The 22800-nt window shown below is 38.1% G+C and overlaps 1 protein-coding gene across 1 annotated transcript; it reads right to left on the bottom strand.

Moving 5' to 3' along the window:
* Positions 1 to 7830: 7830 nt before the first annotated feature.
* On the bottom strand, positions 7831 to 18913 carry pde9ac (phosphodiesterase 9ac). The gene is made up of 19 exons (XM_068317619.1): positions 18836 to 18913; positions 18419 to 18585; positions 15081 to 15151; positions 14423 to 14500; positions 14077 to 14120; positions 13867 to 13921; positions 12994 to 13064; positions 12807 to 12894; positions 12610 to 12691; positions 12454 to 12528; positions 12280 to 12366; positions 11981 to 12085; positions 11648 to 11730; positions 11238 to 11394; positions 10578 to 10691; positions 10164 to 10268; positions 9953 to 10081; positions 9779 to 9874; positions 7831 to 8243 (listed from the first exon to the last, which is right to left on the bottom strand). The coding sequence occupies exons 2-19, from the start codon at positions 18485 to 18487 to the stop codon at positions 8208 to 8210; spliced, it is 1545 nt and encodes a 514-aa protein (XP_068173720.1). The 5' UTR covers positions 18488 to 18585; positions 18836 to 18913; the 3' UTR covers positions 7831 to 8207.
* Positions 18914 to 22800: the final 3887 nt, after the last annotated feature.

Below are 22800 nucleotides of genomic sequence, written 5' to 3'. Positions count from 1 at the left end.
AAGCCAGTTTGTTTTATTGTTGGATGGTCTTCAGTTACATCATTTCCAGCACACATATGTTTTGATGCTGTTAAATGAATCTATATTATTTAGCATTACTCACAGAGACAGATGCAGGCATCCAGATGTTTCTATGTCATCACCAGCGGGGACAAAGTTCAAAGGAAACACATTGAGGAACAGGAGGGATCATTTAAACCTTGCCTCTGCAAGAAAAGCATTGCACTCCCACGTATGACTCCTATCCCACACAATCACTTATATTACAAAAGAATTCCATGGAAATTCCCATAAAGTTGATGAAAGAGAGTGAGGGGAAAGAGAGAGGAGGAGAAAGATAGAGAAGGGAAATTAACAATTCTTTTGAAATGTAAAGATAAATAAACCTGTTTGGGCTTATAACTCGCAGTACAGAACCTCTTTCCTGGCAGAGTCCCAAGAGATTAAAGAGAATCCCAATTCAAATGTAGGAGTAGGAACCTATCATTTGTCTTTCCCCTTTATGGGAGGTCAAAGATGATATAATCTAATGACTGAGGCTGAGCCGCTGCTTTGTTTCTGGAAAAGTCATGGACAAATAGTTTGAGCAGCCACCATATGCACTGGCGGTAATTACAGAATGCAACATTCCATGCCGCCTGTGTGTACACATCTGGCAAACCTTAATGTACCCTTTTTTTACACACATAAATTCATCCATCTTCAAGAGGCTCAAATTAAGCCTGAGTATACTGTTGGTGGTAAAACGTGGAGCTTCAAGGTAAGTGATACTTGGCAAGATTCCCTCCATCAGATGGCGCTGATTAAAATCTGTGCACATGACTCAGAAAACATCTGTTCAGGAAATAGGGAGGACCTTCTTGATATTTAATTAATGAAATTCTTGGCTTTCTGTGGTGAGAAATTACAGCTAATTCTCTTTGGGGGGTATTTAATAAGGTTACTGGGAGTCATTCAGGGGCGGGTGACTCAATTTCCTGGGCAATGAAACCTCTGTTAATGTTTTTGATACTTGTACATATGCACAGTGGTGGTGCACGGTTTACCCTGTTACTGCTTCATTTAATATCTGTGACATTTAAGTAACAATACACATGTCCTGCAGAGCGTATAATTTTGGGATATATGAGAATTACTAAATCCACAGAGCTGGCAATTGAGAAGGAGTTTAAGGTTAGCTTAAATACTATAAGTATATGAACTACTACTGTTTATTCTAATGTGATGGGACAGATGAGTGGGACCATCCTTGAGACATGCACACAGTTCATAAATAAATATCCATAAAGACGAGTCATGGATAAACATATCCATGGCATAAGTATGTGTTTAGACCTACAAAATAGGCTTTGTAATTTAACTTGATTCAAAGTATGCACAAAAACCTTTGCACTGTTTGTTCTTTGAATTTTATTGCTTAACACCCAAAATGATCTGTACATCCCCTCCTTGTTCTCAGAAGATCGTAGATATCATCTACAAATGCCACAGAGTTAGAAGTGGAGCGGTTATAAGTGGAAATGACCTAAGTTTAGTGGAATTATTTCCTCCGAGTTGCACATAGAAAAGCAATGGAATGGTCAGTGAGTGCTCAGGCCTCATTTGTGGGCTGTACTGTAAAACCTTGCTTTACAGTGTTGTCTGAACAGGGTTTGACTCTTTAAATATCACACAGATACATGCTGAAAACTGCAATTCAATACAGGAGAAACAATGTATGATTACAGCATGACTACCACAAGGTCATTATTTACAAGAATGAATAGTAAACCCATGTGAAACAGCAGAAAATCACGGGCAAGTAAAAGAAAAAGACATGGATACAGCCTGCTCAGCCTTTTGACACAGATGTCCTGAACTGCACTGATAAAGAAACCTCCACTGAGTGGTGTTAAAGTTCACAGGTCATGGCTGTCACTCGAGCCTATGCAGTTGGTAAGGGTGGGAGGTGGGGTACACCCCAGACAACATCACTAGCAAATTGCAGGGCCAAACATAGACAAACAATCACCCACGCATACACTCACACCTATGGACAACTTGGTGTGATCAGTTCATCTAACCTGCATCTTTTTGGAGGTTCAACTATAATAATATTCATATTGAATATTTTCTGCAGCAAGACATCCGTGTCTTTACACTCAAAATGCGACAATGAAATTGCTTATAGCATCATGCTTACCAATGTTATGTATAATTTATTATAAATAATTGTTATTTCTTGTTATTAATGGAATTATTATTTGTATTATTAGAAGTTATTTTGTAGTTCTGTCCGGCTGGTTGTGACTCAGGAGGCAGAAGTGTCATTAGTTATCTTAGGAGGACTAGCAGTTTGATACATAGCCCCGCAGTTGTAATGTTAAACTAACTTATGAGTGATTATGAGCAGATGCTTCCCTACCTTACATATAGTCTGTTGTTTGAGCTGTACAGTGTTACTGTAGTAGTAGTAGTAGTAATAGTAGTAGTAGTAGTAGTAGTAGTAGTAGTAGTAGTAGTAGTAGTAGTAGTAGTAGTAGTAGTAGTAGTAGTAGTAGTAGTAACATACTTTAATTATCATTAAACTCAACACAGTTGAGTACTATAAACACGCAGACATTTACTGACAGAACTCTGTCCAATATATTGTTGGAAATTAAAAAAAGGGCAATGACTATTTGCACTAATATGTTGCACAGTCATACTAAAATATAAAGAAAACCTATTTCATTTACGAGGGTGAGATTTTTTTTCTATGTGTGGAGGTTTTAAATTAGCTGCATGGTATAGATACAAAAACATTGTCTCAGTTTTGCACAAATATCTTCTAAAAGTTTTCCTGACAGCCAAGAAATATTGGTTTTACTAATATCTTTTTGGGCCCTGTTTTGCTTTCAACCTGTAAATTCTAATCTCTTCTCTCTTTCTCGCAATATAACACCTATAATATTTCATTGCACAACATACTGTACATTACCAGAAGTGACTGATGTGGGGGTCTGGCCTGCATAAGGCAGCTGAGAAAACCAAGGAAACAAACTGAAAGATGCTGGTATTCAGGAAATGGATACTGGAGTTGAGATAGCCTCTGTGTACGTAGCTCTTTTGAAATCAGAGCTTTCAAATATTTACTTTAAACCAGTGTGGCCTTTGATATTAAATAACCACAGTGACCTGAAGGAGAACAAAGATTACAGAGTGACATTGATTTGTGTTATGTTTGTACCTGGTTTTTACTGGCACATAAAGCATAAATGGTGAGAAAGGGAATGTAATGCACTTTACAAGGATAGAAGAGTGTTACACATTGTTGGTGGTTGACTTCTTGGAATAATGCAAGTAGTGTGTCAGTTAAGGAGTAGATGAGTAACAAATCACTGTTAAATAAAGTAGAAGTCACACAAAGTTTTTATAAGGTTTTTACATATGAAGGTTAAAGACAATGAGAATTGCTAACTTTATAGTGTTTGTACACAATAAAAATAAACATAATCGCACAAACCAAACACAACTGACCAAATAATTATTGAAAAAATGTTATGAGCATGAAAAATCAACATTTTGCCTTTTTTTAATTATCGGAAGGCTTTAACTGACTCGAATGGGCCATAATCTGCTGATAGTGCTTTATGATAACAATAAGTTTAAGACCTGTTTAACCAGAATGTAGCACAGGTGTCTCTGAGCCCCTTGGCAAAGTGTGTGAGGTCTGTCATAAAGAATGGCTATTAAAGCAAGTTGTAAATTTTTGAATTCATATGACTAGACCAAAATTATTTTTAAGGATATTTCAGGTAAGGAGTGAGATTTTATTGGACTGGTTGCCACTCTGGATAAATTTTCAAAGGACCAGAATTTAGGGCTACCTTTCTCCTCCGACCGCTGACCCCTTCCCATTCTTGTCAGCAGTGTAACTGTCCTCACTAAATCAAGCTGGTGTCCCCATACTCCAGTTCGTAAACAACAGACTGGGCATTCTTGAATGTGGGAGTCAAAAGGAATGGGACATCCCTCATGATTTAACGGCCTCTTCCACAACCATGGCTTTGTCTGCATGCGTGTTTGCTCACATGAAGCAGGTCTGGGCTTTGCTGTTGTCTGGTCAGCAGAGAAAATCCTGTTTGAGTGACTCACCACCCCGACTAACAGCACATTCTAGGGTCTGATAAAAAAGCATTTACACAGAAAGTCCTCCAGTTAGCATGCTTTGACTACTGGAAGGTTCTGTTCATGTACACATTAAAAGATGAACAGTAAGGTAATAAAACAAACAGTGCTGAAGTCAGAATTTATTCTGCACCATGTGTTTTGTGTTACCCCAGTTTCAACTGAACTTGGATCATCCTGCTGCAAGAATTCGATTTTAGGAGGCTTGGTGACCATGCACGCACATAGACACACTTTTATCTTAGCACATACTGGGAGGAATTCCCCCTAGTGATTTCTGACCTGGGAAAGTAGTGGGAATGAAAATCAGAAAAATTGGAGAAAAGGACACAACATCTTTTTGCCAGAAGTTTGAACTACATCTACATCTGTAAATCTCGGAGACCATTCCAAGATGCTTTTCGAGTGACACAATTTTTCTTAAGTACTTTCCATTTCTCTGCAATACGCTGCACAAAGATTTTCAAAGGTAGAAACATTATGTTTCTTTTTTGTGCTGCTGTGCAAACTGAATATTTAATTAATTTTGCATACACCTTCCTCACATATTTTTGGACTTGAGCTGTGATGATGTAATGAAAGACTTTTTTTTCTCTTGTGCAGAGTTGTGGCAACTACAGAGGAATAAAGCTGATGAGCCATACAATGAAGTTATGGGAAAGAGTAGTGGATGCTAGACTAAGGGCAGAAGTGAGTATTTGTGAGCAGCAGTATGGTTTCTTGACAAAAAAGGGTACTACAGTTGCAGTATTTGCTTTGAAGATGTTGATAGAGAAGTACAGAGAAGGCCAAACGGAGCTGCATTGTGTTTTTGTAGATCTGGAGAAAGCTTATGACAGGGTGCCCAGAGAGAAACTGTGGTATTGTATGAGGAAGTCTGGAGTGGCAGAGAAGTATGTTAGAGCAGTGCAGGACATGTATGAGGACTGTAAGACAGTGGTGAGTTGTGCTGTAGGTGTGACAGATGAGGTGGAGGTGGGACTGCATCAGGGATCAGCTCTGAGCCCCTTCTTGTTAGCTATGGTGATGGACAGGCTGACAGACGAGGTTAGACAGGAATCTCCATGGACTATGATGTTTGCAGATGACATTGTGATCTGTAGTGAGAGCAGGAAACAGGTGGAGGAGAAGCTAGAGAAAGGAGAGGAATGAAGTTTAGCCGCAGTAAGACAGAGTACATGTATGGGAATGAGAGGTGGAGCTGGAGGTAGCAGAGATGAAGATGCCGAGGTTCTCTTTTGGAGTGACCGGGATGGATAGGATCAGGAATGAGTACATCAGAGGGACAGCACATGTTAGAGGTTTTGTAGATAAAGTTAAAGAGGCCAGACTGAGATGGTTTGGACATGTCCAGAGGAGAGATAGTGAATATATTGGTAGAAGGATGCTGAGTTTTTAACTGCCAGACAGGAGGCCTAGAGGAAGACCAAAGAGGAGGTTTATGGATGTAGAGAAAGAGGACATGAAGGTAGTTGGTGAGAGAAGATGATGCAGAACACAGGGTTAGATGGAGGCAACTGATTCGCTGTTGCGACCCCTAAAGGGAAAAGCCAAAAGAGAAAGAAGAACAAAGGAGGTCTCTGAAAACTCAAGGTCTTCATTTCCAAACGAGGTTCGGTGTACAAGAAAAGTCAGTCAAAAAACACAAACAATGGTATCCCAGTGGGTTAGCCAAAATCTCCTGTAATCCGAGGGAAAGTTGGCATGGACAAAGGACTCCAAAAGGACTCAATACACAAGGAAGGAAGGTCAATGAGGGACAGGTGAAGCCCATCAGGGTGGGGCAGGTAATCACACATGATGGGAAAGCACAAGGGCAGGAAGTAAAGTGTGTGAAATGAGAGACAATGGTGAGTGCCAAAATACAACAGGAAACACTGACAGGAACTGAAAACAAAATACAATGAAGCCCCAGGGTGTTTGATATGCTGGAGCACAATAACAATCTCTAGACCTGTGATGGGGATCAGCTAAATCTGATCATCTAACTGGTTGTTTTTTGTATGCTTATTATTGTTTTGATAGGAGTCATGCTTTTGGCAGTGGTTTATGAGTTACAAAGGGATTGTTTATCCAGATTTGTGCTTCGTAGTGGAACATCATGAGATTTATACACCTGGGTATTTATACCATGATTGGTTTCATGTGGGCACATGTAAAAAATAAAGGCCCTATCTCACAATGTTGAATCAAAAGAAGAAGCGTGGAGACCTAGAACTTTGGATTTCTGAAAGAATTTGGATCATATTCCAAATCTTCTGATCAAATGACACAGCTTAATTTTCATGCAAAGGATTGCTGTCAAGCCCATCGAAGGAAACTGTTAAGCATTTAGCTTGTTTTACCTCCCTCGAAGAGAGGTATTACAATAAAATACAATAAGAGCACCTTTGTTGATTATGTCAGGTAAGAAACCCTCTTTATTTATGAGCAGCAGTGGTTTTATCTCTTCTCATACAGCCGAGTGTTATGTAACCCTGAGGGATGCAACAAGTTTTTCATCAGAGCAGTCCTGCAGGTAAAACATGTCAAGATGACAAAGTGGTGGGGAATACATTTTCATTTAAAGACTTGAGTTTAAATCTGTTCACTCACTTTCATGCACCGTAACTGCAATAATAACATTATTATGTTATTGCTTGAATAACCCAGCAAAATTGTAAAATTGCAGTAAAATAATCATGAAAGATCATACAAATGAACATGAGTAAATAATGAGACTTATCAAATTAAAAGAAGAAATTGTAGATAAATTCTCCCACTTAATTTTATATACTGATTATGATCCCGGAAAGTAAAACACATCTATACACAAGGATGAAGTACAGGTCAAACCTTTTGATATTCACATTGTGCAAACCAGCAGGTGCGTGTGTGCTTGTGTGCGTCTGTACGTGTGTGTGTGTGTGTGTGTGTGTGTGTGTGTGTGCATGTCTAAGCATACTGTGTCTGAGGCCAAAAGATGCAATGATCTTTTTTTACAATGAATTGACCATTTTAATTCATAGTAATAAAAACAGGATTGAGTCACCTTGTTCTGATCTTGCTCAAAGGGCTGTGACGCGATCCAAGATAAGTTGTATCTACGAGTGGTACAAACAGACATACACATTGTGACTGTGTTCTAGCCCACACATACAGTGCTAATGAAATGGGTGTCAATCAGGATGACGTGTATGTGTTTAACCAAGCATGAGTGTGTTGTCAAAAAAAGAAATAAGTTTAACTGGAAATATATTTATTTAAAGAATAAAGCTCCAGGTTCAATGTCATTGTGTACCGTAGTTCTTTTCAATCTCATCAAAAAAAATAGTGAAGGTGCACTGGAGATGGTGTGTGGGTTGTGTAAGATACCCAGACAGACATTACAAACTAGAAATGTTGTGAGACATGAGACATTTTTGCTCATGGGCAGCTATTGTTCAGATGTAGCTTGTCTTTATTAAACAGTACTGAAGGAAGAAAGATACACAGACACTTGTGATGCTTCAATCATTGTGGTTTTAAAAAAAAAAGGTGCAAAGTTACATTTTTCTTTGTAAAACACTCAGTGGATCATATCAATCCAAACATTTTTCTACAGTGAGGTGAAAACATCTCAATGACCTTTTTTATTAGAAAAAACGAAATGTTTGGACACAGTTTCACATTCAATTGAATAGGAAGGTGTGTCCAGTCCCTTTGACAGTTTCTGTTAAATGATCTTTTGTTGCTGATCAAATGTTTTCCTGAACCTTGAGGCTATGAGGTCTTTTCTTCAGCAATTGCTTATCTTTTGCATGGAAATCAAACCTTTAATGGAGAAACTGGTCCTTCAACCTCTTGCGACACTATCAAATGTAGAAATGTAGGTCAAAAGACTTAACACCATAATCATACAGAGAGATCCATTTCCCTCTGTTACATCCAATGCAAAAGTCTAAGTCAAAGTTCAAGATATGCCACAATGACGCCTAAGTTTATTTCAGTATGTAGCCGAGCAGTTTTTTTTTCTCTCCATCTCGATGCATCTGTTGTCGTCGGGAATGCACCACAGAGCGTCTTCACCAAGGCCTCAGTCAGGTCTTTCTTAATTTAATTACAAATGGAGACCCCTGTAATAAAATCACTGCTTCAGTTAGAAGTAAAGAAACATTATTTGAGGAACTAGAGCTAGTTTACAATAAATCCAACTCATTAACTGAGATCAGTGCCTATATCAGTGCAAACCATGCCTGAGCACCAAATGGTTAAGAAAACAGGTAACACAATGTTTAAGAAGGAAACAAATAAGTGGCAGTTTCATCACTTCATTTTGAAGCATGATAGCAGCATAATTATCAGAGTAATAGTAAGTTATATTAAATATCGATGTAACTTTTATTACTTTATAGTCACAACACTAAAAATCATGGGTATACCTATGTACTGTAATTAATTTGACCTTAACTTAAACCATTGTGGAGTTCATTCTTTTTAATGTCTTACTTAAATTTGGGTTATTGAAATTTCCTCCTCTTTTTTTTCATTTGTTATTTCCACACATCTGAGACCCTCAGAGTGCCAATCATTTGCTCACATACCAACTCAGTGATGACATTGATATGAACTCCTTGGGGTTATTTTGAAAAAAAAAAAAAAAAAAGGCAAATCCAAAGTGATGAAAGTGCTTCACTTTCATAAAGATCTGATGTTTGTAGGTAGACTTAGCCTAGAGGAGAGTTGCTGTGAAGAGGCTAGAAAGCGGTAAGAGAAAGAACACACTCATGAAATGAACACAAAACACGAGAGCACAATCAATTGTTGCTTTTACTTACACAGATACCACTGAACTCACTGCACAGCTTACTTCTTCTTCCCGCCTAATGACATATTTTCAGTTTTTTTCTTCTGTGCCTCATTGAATAGAAGACACACCTTTATGTTAGGAAGTGGTTCGTTGTGTGTTTGCATGTGTGTGTGTGACCCCACCCATGTGAAGCAAACTGCATAACCAATAATTAGTAGTGTTTGGTAGCTCCAGGCGAAAAGCTTGAATAATATTGATAAGTTTCCTGTAGGTTCCCTTCTCACAGCTGGAAACCTATAATACTACCAATGTGTAGCTGCTTATATTGTGATTACTGCAAGCTCATTGTTGTACTCTGAAAATGAGGCTTGAAGCTAGAGAGCTAAATTTAGTCCACAGAGGCTCAGTGACAAGTCTGTGATGACGCACACGTGTTCCATTTGCCTGCCATTGCTCTGTTTTCTACAGGTTCAAACCACTCTACAGCTTGTGGTGGTTGTAGTTCTGAGCTAATCAGAACACCCATCTAAATGAATTCTCATTCATTTTAGCCAAATTTCATGTTTTGATGCACATGCAAAAAAACGTAAGTACACAATGTACACAATCACCACTTGATTATGACACAAGATAGATGGATAGATAGATGGATGGATGGATGGATGGATGGATGGATGGATGGATGGATGGATGGATGGATGGATGGATGGATGGATGGATGGATGGATGGATAGATAGATAGATAGATAGATAGATAGATAGATAGATAGATAGATAGATAGATAGATAGATAGATAGATAGATAGATAGATAGATAGATAGATAGATAGATAGATAGAAGAAAGAAAGAATAGGTTTTACCTCTGTCATGGCATCATCAATTTGTTTCAACTCTTCATAATGGTCACGAGAATCTCTCAATGGTTGAACCATGATTTCCTCAATCTGTGGGAAAAGCTGTTGGACATCACATTGAGACTCGATATGCTAATCAGTATGTGTATTGATCAAGGATCACTTGTATTACAGCCCTACCTTCATCACAGTCTCAAACATTGGGATAAGGACAAACTTGATGAATCCTATTTGAGCAGTGGGTTTTGTGACTTTGTCTCTGTCCATGAAGGGAGCCACAGGGAGTCCTTCTGACTTCTCTCTGTCACTCTGGGAAGTGGAAATTCTTTCCTTTTTTAAATTTCTTCATTTACAGAATTTTTCTTTCACACTCTGCACTAGTTGTCCTCACCTGCATGAAGTACTCCTCCAAAAGACAATCCACCCAAGGCTCAGCCACCTCAGTTGGTCTCACTTCATTGGAAATATCACAACACTTGATCAAAACCATCTTCAGCTGAAATTGCAAACACACAAATGAACAAACATACATGCGGCCTCCCGACCGAGACACACAAACATAAAAAACACAAAAACACATGATAAAGAAGACTATTCATTATCATTACACGCAACTCTGTCTTCATACATCTTTTATATGTGACTGCTTTCCTAATTATAGTAATACGATCCATCTGACTATCTCCTTATTAAATCACATTGAAAGGCTTGCCTTTGCTGAGGTCACACTTTGCATAATAGTACATGAACAGCTGATTTCAGTCAGAAATGCAACGTGATCTTATAATATGTAAATAATACATACACATGTCACATGCTCTTCATTGGTGAAGTCAAAGTTGTCCACTTTTTGCTTAAAGGAGTCTAGTATCTCACCATGTCTGGCCATATCAGTGGCCAGAATAAGGGTGATGATTGCCTGGAAAAAGAAAGCAACTTTTGTAAGACATTTCTGTGACATTTTGTTACATATTTGCAATCTGTATACCATGTGTATGACATATTTATGGATTGCTTTACATTCAAACTTTCACACTCTCTGACCGACACCCGTCAACTACCTCCATAATTGATGACCATCCTGTCTTCATTGTTAGCTACAGTTGGAGGTTTCAGTGCCTCAAGTACTCAAAGGCTCATGGTCCAGAGGGATGTTCTTGGTTGTCATAAAGCAACATCTTGGACTCAGCCTTCTTCCAAGGGTTCTACTGTGAATTCCTTGACAAGCAGCACATTTTACCTTTCCCTTTTGTGTTTCCGTGTTTTCTTTGTTTCCCTAGATTTATTTCCTTCATTCATAATCAACTTTTGTGGCAACTAAACTGATGCTGACTCTCTTGGCCACTCAGTTTCTCTGCATGTAATATTATTTAGTGGAGTTGTTTTTCTCTTGTATCATTTTTCACTGTCTCTGTCGATTTACAATTACCATTTTATTTATTTGGCGTTTTTGTCCACATCTCACCTGTCGGATCTGTTTGAATGCATCAGGATCAACATTTGCAAAGATATTGCACTCGGGAAGAGAGATGATCTGGAAAGCCACAGCACAGTGATGGTTCTCTAGTGGAGATATGTCGTTGTATCGCACTGCCAGCTCTGTACGAGCATTGATTTGGTACCTAATAGATGGAGCGCACATGTGAATATGGATTCATTTTATATGTTCATGACATTTTGCTGATAATAGAGTTCCCTACCAGTTTAAAACTCCAAAAAAATGATCATCTGAATCAGTGTGTTTTCATACCTGAGCTCTCTCCAGGCTGAACTAGTTTCACAGTTCATTGATAACAGTTTGTGATGAAGATGTCAAAACAAACTGGGTCAATGGGCATCTGTTAACACTCCCCCAGAGAGAGTACTGAATCTTACGTGTTGTTGTAGCCAGGGTGGTCCAGGTCATGACACACAGCAGCTGTCATTAGAATTCCCATATCGGTGAGAGTCAGCTTCTCCTGGACAATAGTATAAGTCAAATCTGTTATTGTCAAATGTACAATTTGGAAATTAATTTGTTGGGATTTCAAAAACAGAGAATTATATATCCAAAATATGACACACAGGAAATGATCAGAACATAAAAAAGAAATCTGTACTTTTTTCTTCCATTTCTGACACACAATTTGCATACGTTTGTTAGATGTCCATTTTAAGCCTGTCATTGACATGCACACACACCCTCACACACACAATCTTACATCATACCTGCAGGTTACAGAGGTGGATCATGCCATACATCATCTGGCTCACACAGAAGCAGTGGCGAAAGTTGTGAAATGGGTTGTTTCGGTAGTTCTCTTGAATTGCCAGCTAGAAAACAAAATGATTTGACCAGTTACTGAAGAACTGGAAATTTAAAGTATTTCAAAAATGTTTTTGAACTCTTTATTGGTATGCTATATTCTACTCTCGCCAACATCTTTGCTTCTGAGTAGGTCTCACTTGAGACCTATACATTTTACTTCATAGTAGACATTACACCTCATTTACTGCCCTAACTTTACCAGCCATCGCTTGAGGGTGATGGGGTTCATGTTGAATTCCTTCACCAGTCCCAAGTCATGGTACATATACTCCAAACAACTTAGCATCTGCAGCCACACAGGAAGAAGTAAAACATTTAAATGCCAGTCTCCTGGAATATAGAAATTAATCTTGGAGAGATAAAATCAACAAACCTCATTATGTTCCCAGTGCCACACATCAAATGTTGGCTTTTTGAGTGCCTCGATAGTCTCCTGAGACAGTGTGTACTGTGTATCCCAAAAAACAGTTGTTAGAACTTCGAAAGTCACTGATGCTTAATAAATTTAATTTGTCTAAGAATAACAAACCTTTGGGTAGTTGGGGACATCTCGTCTGGGAGTCACTTTCTTTCCATCATCTGAGAAATTGTATTTACATGGACAGTTTACTCTAAATTTAAAGGACAGAAGTCATAAGACAATATTAGTTTACACTAACTTTAAATGATTTAGTCTCAGCTGATGTCTGCAGGATGTGTAGCATCTAACTTTATACTTCATGTCACCTGCCACCACCTCTTGATGTCATCTCATCTCGTAACTTCTTCAGGTCATTTTTACACTTCTCAATCTCCACCACCTTCAGGCCCTCCACTGAAAGAAAATGACAACAGGAAAATGTTTCAATCTCTATGCTTCATCCCTTTGAAGATCTTTTGAGCGAAACTCTTTTCTGTAAGTTATACCACCTACATTCTACTCGCTTCTCCAGCATTGCTAGCCTGTTGGTGACCTCAGTCTTCAGCTCGTTGATACGAAACGCCCTGAGAGAAGGAGACAAATCATAAGAAATTAAAATGACGTGTAAGGTTCATTTGTCATGTTGATAATAACACTAAAACAAGCAGCCCTTTCTTATCAATGCTGGTGCTCTGACATGTGCTGCCTACGCTGACAGCCCTGTACTTTCAGGCAGGAGACATGTGAGAGTAGTGATTTTGTCATCTTTTGTGGAAAACACACGATGATCACACATGCACAGTCACAATGTACACTGGTCGATGTGCATGTGTAGTTTAATTTATTTAATTTATTAATCCTTATTTAACCAGGTCAGGCCAGGTCATCCTCTAAAAATGACTTGGCCTCACATCGTGAGAACAGTTACATAGAAGTGACAGTACAGACTAAAACATACAATTTTGGAAGTGTGATTGTGTTTTTAATAAGAAGTGGCAGATGTAACACAATAACAAACAACAATTAAGTTTTAAAGACAGATGCACCATTCAGTGGTCTCACACTGTCTGTCCCTCAGGATAGAACGGAAGGCTTCAGATGGAATAAGTTAAGAGCGTTTCCGTTCAGTCTGTAAAAATTTTCACGAAGAAGGTACAGCAAAGCTGAAAGCTCTGTTACCAAATTCAGTCCTAACCTGAGGAGTTAGATCGAATTAAATTTACTCAAACCTCCATTGTCTTTTTCTTTACAGTGGATAAAAAGAAGTAAAATGCCTCCAAAACAAACTAGTAAAGAAAGAAATAAAGAACACACAAATGTCCCTGGTCCCCCTGAGGTTAAGGGCAGGCTGACTTCAGCCATCACCTAACATAATGACGTCTTTACCTGCTGAACTGGTCGGCCACCTGAGACAACACGTTCTGAAACATGTCATCTTTCTCTGCAGACACAAACACACCAAAAAATTGTGCAGTGCAATAGCCGTCACATGGTCAAAATGGACTTTTACAAGCTAAACACACAATATGTCTGTTGTTGATGTACATTACTGAGCTGGTTGATTTAAAGAGAATAAAGCTGCTATGGACACTTTACCTCCAAGTTGACTGGTAGACAGAGGGATGACTTTGTACAAAGAGCTGTGAAGAAATTAGAGGAGTGCTTGTTACCCCCAACTTGAGCCGCAATTTGATGTGTACAGTATGTGGATTTTTTTCCCAAAAAATTTACAGTAGACAGAGCAATGTTGTTACAAGGTTGGTTTAGTGGTTGCTGTGTCTCATCAATAGAAGAATTGTTGATGTAATTGTTTTGATAAATATTGTTTAGAAGAAAAAAAAAATCTGAATTCATAAGGAAAGTTGGGAGATGAAAGAAAGTAAAAGTGAGAAAAAGAACACTGAAATTGAATTTAAAAAAAATTACTGAACAGGAATATTACTTTGGAGAGTTGGTTGGCATGGTGGGATCTATGGAGACCATGGCACCTTCTGGGTCCACCACCATGATAGCAGTGTTCCTGCAGTGAAAGGACAAATGAAAAGAAACGTGGAAAGATTTTTTTTTTCATTCTCCTCAATGTTTTATACTTTTTCAAAAAGAAAAAATATACAATATACCCACATATTATGTGTTTCTTTTCAATTATCAGCATTGTTAAATTACATACTTGTTTCATTGTGCCTTGACTTAAATATTTCATATATTGTACATTTTATTTATCTATACACTTCAAAACTGCTCATTAATGTTTTGCAAGAAATACATAAATATTAAATATTACATATTAATATAAAATGTAAATACAAGAGCTACAAAAAATCTCAATAAATCTTCAATAAAAGCAAATTTGAGATAATAATAGATAGTAACTTCATCTGCTTTTTAGTATTTATCTGTTTTAATGTACGTGGTTACTGTAGTTTTGTTTTATACACATGCATATGCATTTTGACTGCTATAACTCATTGTAATCTTAGTATGTTGTATATTTTTGTGCGGCATTTCGTGTGTTTTTTTTCTTCAATTTTGTAGACAATGTTTAATGACCAAAAATTCTTAATGAATTAATGATCAAAAAAATAAGCACACAAACTAACCTGGGAATGTTGGATGAAGAGCATAGAAGCTCCTTGATGTCACATGGGCTGCAGTGGCGACTGAAGACCACCTATGAGGAAAACAGACTGTAAATGCTGTTTTCAAACCTGATTCTGAATTCATTTACTTACATAATGGAAATAATGAAGACCCACAACTGGTAGCTATTCTGATTGTCATCATGTTTAACCCTAGAACACTAACGCTAAAATAAGTAACACCATCACTAACGTCGGGTATATTTTACCCGATACAATATCCTGGATAAAATACAGTTTTCATCAGTTTATGTAAAAGTACAACACTGTATGACAAACTGTAGTACTCTTCTTTAATTTCAAAATATACAGTATCACATACATTTAAAAAAAGGTACCATGGTGGACTTTTTAAAAAGGCATCAAAATTATTGAAAAAACAGGTCATCCTGACCGATAAATTTCAGAACCAAAAAAAAAATGGAGCTGGGAACTTGTTCTTTGGTCCACCCATTCCTAGGACATGTGAGCCTTGTCTGGTGAAGGCACAGTCTTCTTGCATCATTGACAACTGTGGGAGAGAGAGATAAAAAATGGCTTTTTTTGTGAGGGAAAAAATCACCAAATTTTTTTGACTATATGAATTTCCTTGGAAATTAACATTAAGTGATGTGTATTCATAAACATTATACTAATTAAGGATTACATGCAAATTCTGGGACAACTTTTAACTTACCTTATGCCTTACATGCAGTTGGTACAGGCAGGGTAGTGGTGCTGAGGACACACTGGTCGATGGCAGACATGACACCTGTGTCGTGCCCATGTCTTGATGAGTGCCATTGCCAAAGCCTGCATATACTGGCTCTTCATTTGTGGGTCACCTCTCTTCATGGCATTCTCCTTGTGAATGATCCATGACTTTATCACACCAGCGTTCATCATGCCATATAGCACACAGTGGCCACCTCTTGGTGTTTCTTCCACTGCTGTATTGAGCACACATCTGGTCGAAAGTATCAACACCTCCCTTTGTTTGGTTGTAAAATTTGATCATGTCAGGGTTGTGAGTGGGTCCAATACTTGGTTGTGTGTGCAAGGATGACAAAGAGTAGGACAAGCTTCTTTTTTGATGCTGTGTCATGGAAGGACACCAAAGTTAGGTCTTTGGTGTCAGGATGACAGCTGTGGATGAAATGGGGCAGGGAATGTGGCCGGCCTGAAGGTTGTTTCCATTGGAAAGTGCTAAAAATGCCTGATTTAAACACAAAAACACTCACGTTGGGTAAATTCCACCCGTAAAATATGTTACCCTCTACCACTAAAGGCGGGTGAAAATCACCCGAACACATGCCTCTTGAAAAAACCATAGATGGGAGGAGGGAAACAAACATACAATTAATAACATCAGTGAGCAGCTTGAAGCTACCCAAGGACCCATGGAACTCAGACAATGGCAACACAGTGAAAATCACATGACAAGAATTGTATGGGTGAAAATCACCCGAGGTTAGTGTTCTAGGGTTAAGAGCATAATTTCCTCCATGGTCCACAAATATAATAAGTGCTATCTGTGTCTATGTGATTTCCAACATGCATGTTATGCATTCATAACCCATGAACAAAGCAGATGTGTTCTCGGTGGGGTTTTCATGCGTGTTACAGAGACTTTAGTCAAATGGGAATTTAAAATCAAGGTCACTTAAATTCAAAATGATTAAATTAAGGGACAGCTGGAGCTTTTGATGAACTCTTAAATAAAGAATTGTCCAATCCTGTCAGACAATCAGGGCAACTCAAATGGTTTAGTAGAGCACATGCTTAGTACATGTGTACATATTGACAAAATAAAAAGAGTAGCAGCAGATACTCTGCAATTCTAATCCTTCATCTTGAAGGGAGCAGGTGTAATGGACAAACATTCAGCTTCAGGGCATGGGCTCGGTGCTCTCGAACAGACATGTGTCATGGCCAGCTCTCTACTTGAAGCACTCTACATCTACATATCAGCAAGTGCTGCATTTTTTGAATCTCATTATGACTGGAAACAAAACATGAAGTCCAGACAAGAGACTTGAGCCTTAGAGTGTTTTGCTATAACTATTACGATGATCACTGAACTATTTCATTTCTCTTCTTATGATGAAACCCTTGATTAAACCATTGCTAGCCTTTGCTTTGTACTCCACATTGTGTTTCTTCAATATTATCTCCTCAGAGAGAAAAAAGACACCAGTCTATTTTCATCTATAAGGCAGCAGATAAGCGGATGTGTAAACAGCTAGTAACAGGTTAGTAACACCTAAGTACTCTACATTGCCACACCATTTTAATCTGAAAGTACCGGCTACTGTAAGAAACAAATACAAACTCCATCCATCCATTTTCTTGGAGACGAGATGACCATAATCATCGCGTCTTCAGCCACTTATTTACCTTGCAGGTTACAGGTCTGCTGGAACCTATCCCTGCTTGCTATAGCGACAGGCAGGGTACATCCTAGATAAGATGCCATATCATCATGGGACCACACATAAGACAAACACACAAACACTCATTCCTGCGGTCAATTTTGGGTGAACAATTCACCTAAACTGCATGTTTTTGGAGGTGGGAGGAAGCCAGAGAACCTGGAGAGAATCCACGCAGACACAGTGAGAGCATAAAAACTCCACACAGAGAGTAATCAAACCCAGAACCTTCTTGCTGGGAAGCAATAGCGCTGCCCACTGTGCCATCGTAAAAATTCTAAACTGAAATTATTTAACAACCATCAAATGAATAATGTTTTTATTTGTCGTTTATTGCTTGTTAGAAAACTTACACCAAAAACTAACTGACAAATTTTGATAGAATTCAGTCGATGGTTGTCGTAGCAAAGAAAAATATTTGTCTTTTTGTCATTATTTAACGTTGAGAAAACTCCGGTGGCACACATGTGTTGCTGAAATTCATGTCTGGTTTAATTTATGTACATGATGGTTAGTAAAGATATTATGGATTTTAAATATATTTTGAAATACATGACTCCAATAGTTGAACTGATTGGTTTTCTAAATTTTAATTCTTCATACACCTTCTTTGTATGATTATTCTGTAAACATAAATTTGCAGCAAGATACATGGCTTACAGTTTGTATTCAGATCCTAAATTTGGATGTCTTTGATATTTATAATTCTATTTCTACTACGCAATATTATTTGCCATGAAAACAATAAAAGTAAGCAAAAAGAAAACTGAACTAATAGGCAAACAGAAGAAAGTGCCTGTATGTAGTTACAAAACAGTTTTAAAAAATCAAACAAAAATTACAATGAAAACAGATCCAAGAGATCATCTCCATTACAAATGGACCCACCTTCTGCACTCTCCCATCCACTTCCAGGTAAATTGCTTTGGGGCCATAGGAGGAGGAGCTTGATCCCATGTTGACCTCACTCTCCTCGACACAAGCTTGTGAGATCGTGACTTAGTTTCCTACAATCAACAAGCCTGACGAGCCAAAGTTTTTGCTGGGGCTGAAATCTGGTTAAAAAGTAAAAAACAAAAACAAATGAGACACATGAGGAAGAATACAAATGCTAAAACGTCTAGATGGTAGATAAAAATCCATACATTTGAAATGATAAACATTGGTTATTGGTTATTAACATTACTTATGTTATATTTTACATTCTTTAGAATTATTATTACTTTTCACAAGGCAAAATCATAAAACTCACTTTCAACAAGAATTAGAAAGTAATTTTAAAAGATTACGCTCAAATGCACTCACAGAAAGGCAAAAGCAGATCTTATTAACTGGCAGCCTCAGTGATGCCCCTTCCCCTGTGGAGGCTGGAGGTAATGTCTCAGGTGCTGAGGATGCAGCTGACTCACAAGCAGACACGCTCAGACTCAAATGCACATACGCAAAGGGAGAGCAAAGGGGTAGGAGAGAGAGGATGCGAGTGATGGAGAAGGTGAGAAAAGGTGGGTGAGGGAGTCAGAGGGCTGTGGAGTACTATGAATAAAACCACAAACGTATGCTGGTTCCAAGGGGACTGTTACTATGGAGATTAAAACAGATATGTCTTATGTCATGTGAGGCTTTTAGCCTGTGCTGGCCTTGAGCTGCTCATCTCCACAAGCATCATGGATTCATCAGATACTTTAGTTCTTAAACATTTATTTTAATTAACTGTTAATTGTTTACTTCATACAGAAAATTGTCAAATATTTTCTGTTGATTAACACTTACTGTTGCCCTAAATGCACAAGCAAAACACTAATTATCAAGGAGAGTGTATTTGTATGGCTGAAGATCTGGTAGGTTCAATATTGTTCACTTTCTGTGTATGTGTGTGTGTGTGTGTGTGTGTGCGTGTGTGTGCGTGTGTGTTACCCTCGCCATTGTGACACTTCATTCTTGATGTCGAGCAGATGGTTTAGTCAGATGAGTTCAGCAGAGCGCTTAATGACATTTCGAAGTGCATTTTATTTTTAGCTGACTTTCACAAATGATGCAGCGCTCACTTATTAATAGGGCTTTGGATACATTTGTACGTCTTAAAATTTTGTCTTTGATACTGAGTAAAACAAAAATCCAGTCAATTTAGATCAATATTTGACTATTTGTGTTGATATGTAAATCAAAGACCTCAGTGTTTCTTCCTTCTTCCACACCAACATAACGGCAAAAAATAGAGCCATATAGACAATCATTTAAATTATTGTCAAATGTGTTTAAAAGCTAATAAGTGTACTTACACATTCATTTAAAAATGTCTGTTCAAAACTCAACCTATTATAAAATGTGAAAATGTTTTCTATTGTTATGATATTTTGGCGAGTAAAATGTGTGTAACTTATTTGAAAACTCCTCATCATGCAGATTTTTAAATGATGCATTTTCTCTGGAAAAAAAAAAAAGAGGACATTTGAACTGTAGGCCATCAAGCAGTAGTTTAAACATAACATTCTGACACCTTACTGATGTATTATCTCTCAATTAAAACATCCATCCATCCATCCATCCATCCATCTTCCTCCGCTTATCCGGGGTCGGGTCGCGGGGGCAGCAGCTTATAGATGGATGGATGGATGGATGGATGGATGGATGGCTAGATAGACAGATAGAAAGAAAGATTCAATTTGATATTTCTTGGGTTCATTGACCTACATAGAGGCTAAGTTGTACCAGAAAATAATTGTTGTGAACTACTTCAGATTTTGCCCCAGACACAAAAAGCCGAGATAAGGGCTTTCTAACAATAAAGTCAACCTCCTCTTCAGGGAATTTCACCTGAACACAGTGGTGTGACAATGACATTAGTGAGAAGGTTCAACCAGGCAGTAGGAGGAGGTAATTAATTAGGGTCGGAGAGCATCATACATCATCCTCATTCACCCCCCCACACAATAGTAATATACACACATGTACTGTGTGCACACAGATGTAATCCTGCTCCCTAGAGTTTAATTATTGGCCCGGCTTCCAAGCCCAGAGAGGTGTTACATGGGAGGATGGACTGTATGACTAATAAAAAATGTGTGATCACAATGCGTTAGAAGCGATTTCCAAGCTCAACATGAGAGGCCCGCTTACATCATCTAACAACATTTAATTTTCCATTTACTGCAAGCCATTAGTGATTATGCACAGGTTTCTGTTCTTGCCTGTCTGTGCCTGTGTCTGCCCCTGATGCTGCATGTGTATTCATGAGCCTGTGTGCCAAGGAATAAATTGTGTTTCAAAAAGAACAAAGGCACACAATTCCACATCAAAACAGGTTTTGCTAATGTGACCAAAAGCCTCATCGCACCTCGAGTAAAAGAAGATACATTTCAGGATAAAAGCAATAAATGAAATCACGCAGATTTTCATGACAAAGACATCCAGCTGGACCTCTGAAGGGAACATATTATACTGACGAAAGTGATAGACCAGGTCACCGTTTGTGGGTGTTTGTGTGATATTTGAACAATCATCAGAACCTTGCACCTCACAACTGAATACTGTTTAGTTTCCCCTTTAAGCATTACTCTTTTGGGTCATTTAATTTCACGTTGACTTGTGTTTTTCCAGCTTGCAATATGCAGAGCTAACAAGGCAGTCGCAGACTATAACATCCCGCAACACCCATGAATTCAAAATTTTACCTTGACCTACTTGTATAGGTCCAAGATCAAAGCTAGTGCTCTGACCTACTTTCATAGATTAAAGCACTACCTTTGATCTATGGTCTTACTCACAATGGCCTTCTCCCTTGTCTTTATATCTTATCCAGTTCCTGAGTGTACAAAAGTTGAAATTTGACCTTGACCTATCATTCTCAAGGCCATGGTCATCATCTTATTTTCATCCCTTTGCCAGTCGAGTAAACCGTTTTTTGTTTCATATTTCTATCTCAATGGTTGCGAAGATATTTGGTGGACATTTTAACGGACAGACGAACGGACAAACACACGAACGCTGACAATTACAATACATCACCACTTTGAAGCGGGATGTAATAATGCTTATAATGCTAATGCTAACAAGTCAGTCAGAGACTGCAACATCCCGCGACTTATCCTGACCTACTTTAAGGGTAGTTCAGCGTCAAAGTTTCAAGCTAGGTCAAAGTTATGCACTAGCTTTGACCATAGATCAAAGCTAGTGCATAGGTAGATCAAAGCACTAGCTTTGATCTATGGTCTTACACTGGTCTCCCTTTTCTTTCTATCTGATCCTATCTTGACCTAGTTTTCTCAAGGTCAAGGTCATCATATCATTTTCATCCCCTTTGCTGCCCGAGTAATCTTTTTGTTTCTTCTTTCTATCTGCAACGGTTCCGAAGATATTTAGTAGACTAACGAACGAATGGACAAATGGACGGATGAACGGACGAAAGGAAAAATTACTGACAATTACAATAGATCACCGCTTTGAAACAGGATGTAATAATAATAATAATAATACTAATAAGGCAGTCAGATATTGCAACATACCACGACTTACCCTGACCTATTTCCAGGGTAGGTCAGGGTACTCTGAAAGTAGTACCTGACAAGTGCATAACTTTGACCTATCAGGGTAGGTCAAAGCTACAGGTGTATGCACTAGCTTTGACTATAGATCAAAGCTAGTGCATAGGTAGATCAAAGCACTAGCTTTGATCTATTGTCTTACTCTGGCCTTCTTCTTCGTCTTTCTATCTTATCCAGTTTCTGAGTGTACAAAAAGTTAAAATTTGACCTTAACCTTGTTTTCTCAGGGTCAAGGTCATCATTTCATTTTCATCCCCTTTGTCCCCGAGTAATGTGCTTTTTGTTTCATGTTTCTATCTGCAAAGGTTGCGAAGATATTTAGTGGACTAACGAATGAACGAATGGACAAACTAACGGACGAACACACGAACACCGACAATTACAATACATCACCGCTTTGAAGCAGAATGCAATAATAATGATAATAATAATACAAGTAATACTTTTGAACATTTTGAATGACAAAAAAGACACCTAAAATTGTAAAATTACTTCAGTTTTTTTCCATTCTCAGCAAGTACATTTCTAGGAAACTGACTGGTGACTACTTTATTTCCTGGCTTGCTTTTATTTACACCAGAATATAAATATGAACTGTATGAGCACACAATCATCTGAGAGCATCCTCTTGACATTGATTAGCTCAAAGTCTCTACATTTACTATTAGTGTTTTTGTCATTGTTTTATGCTTGATCCTCACTGACCTTTAAATGTCAAGTAATTGAGGC

This window comes from Antennarius striatus, chromosome 6, assembly GCF_040054535.1.
Source record: "Antennarius striatus isolate MH-2024 chromosome 6, ASM4005453v1, whole genome shotgun sequence".
Taxonomy (NCBI): Eukaryota; Metazoa; Chordata; class Actinopteri; order Lophiiformes; family Antennariidae; genus Antennarius; species Antennarius striatus.
The sequence above is the reverse complement of the archived record's forward strand: the minus strand, read 5'-3'. Positions and strand labels throughout refer to the sequence as shown.

What these genes read in the sequence shown, in the direction of transcription:
- pde9ac (XM_068317619.1), bottom strand. Translation starts at nt 18,487, where the DNA reads ATGGGATCAAGCTCCTCCTCCTATGGCCCCAAAGCAATTTACCTGGAA. An exon ending in TCACCCTCAAGCGATGGCTG is followed by an intron (nt 12,086 to 12,279) that starts GTAAAGTTAGGG and finishes TTTGTTTTCTAG; the next exon opens with CTGGCAATTCAAGAGAACTA. An exon ending in TCCACCTCTGTAACCTGCAG is followed by an intron (nt 11,731 to 11,980) that starts GTATGATGTAAG and finishes ACTATTGTCCAG; the next exon opens with GAGAAGCTGACTCTCACCGA.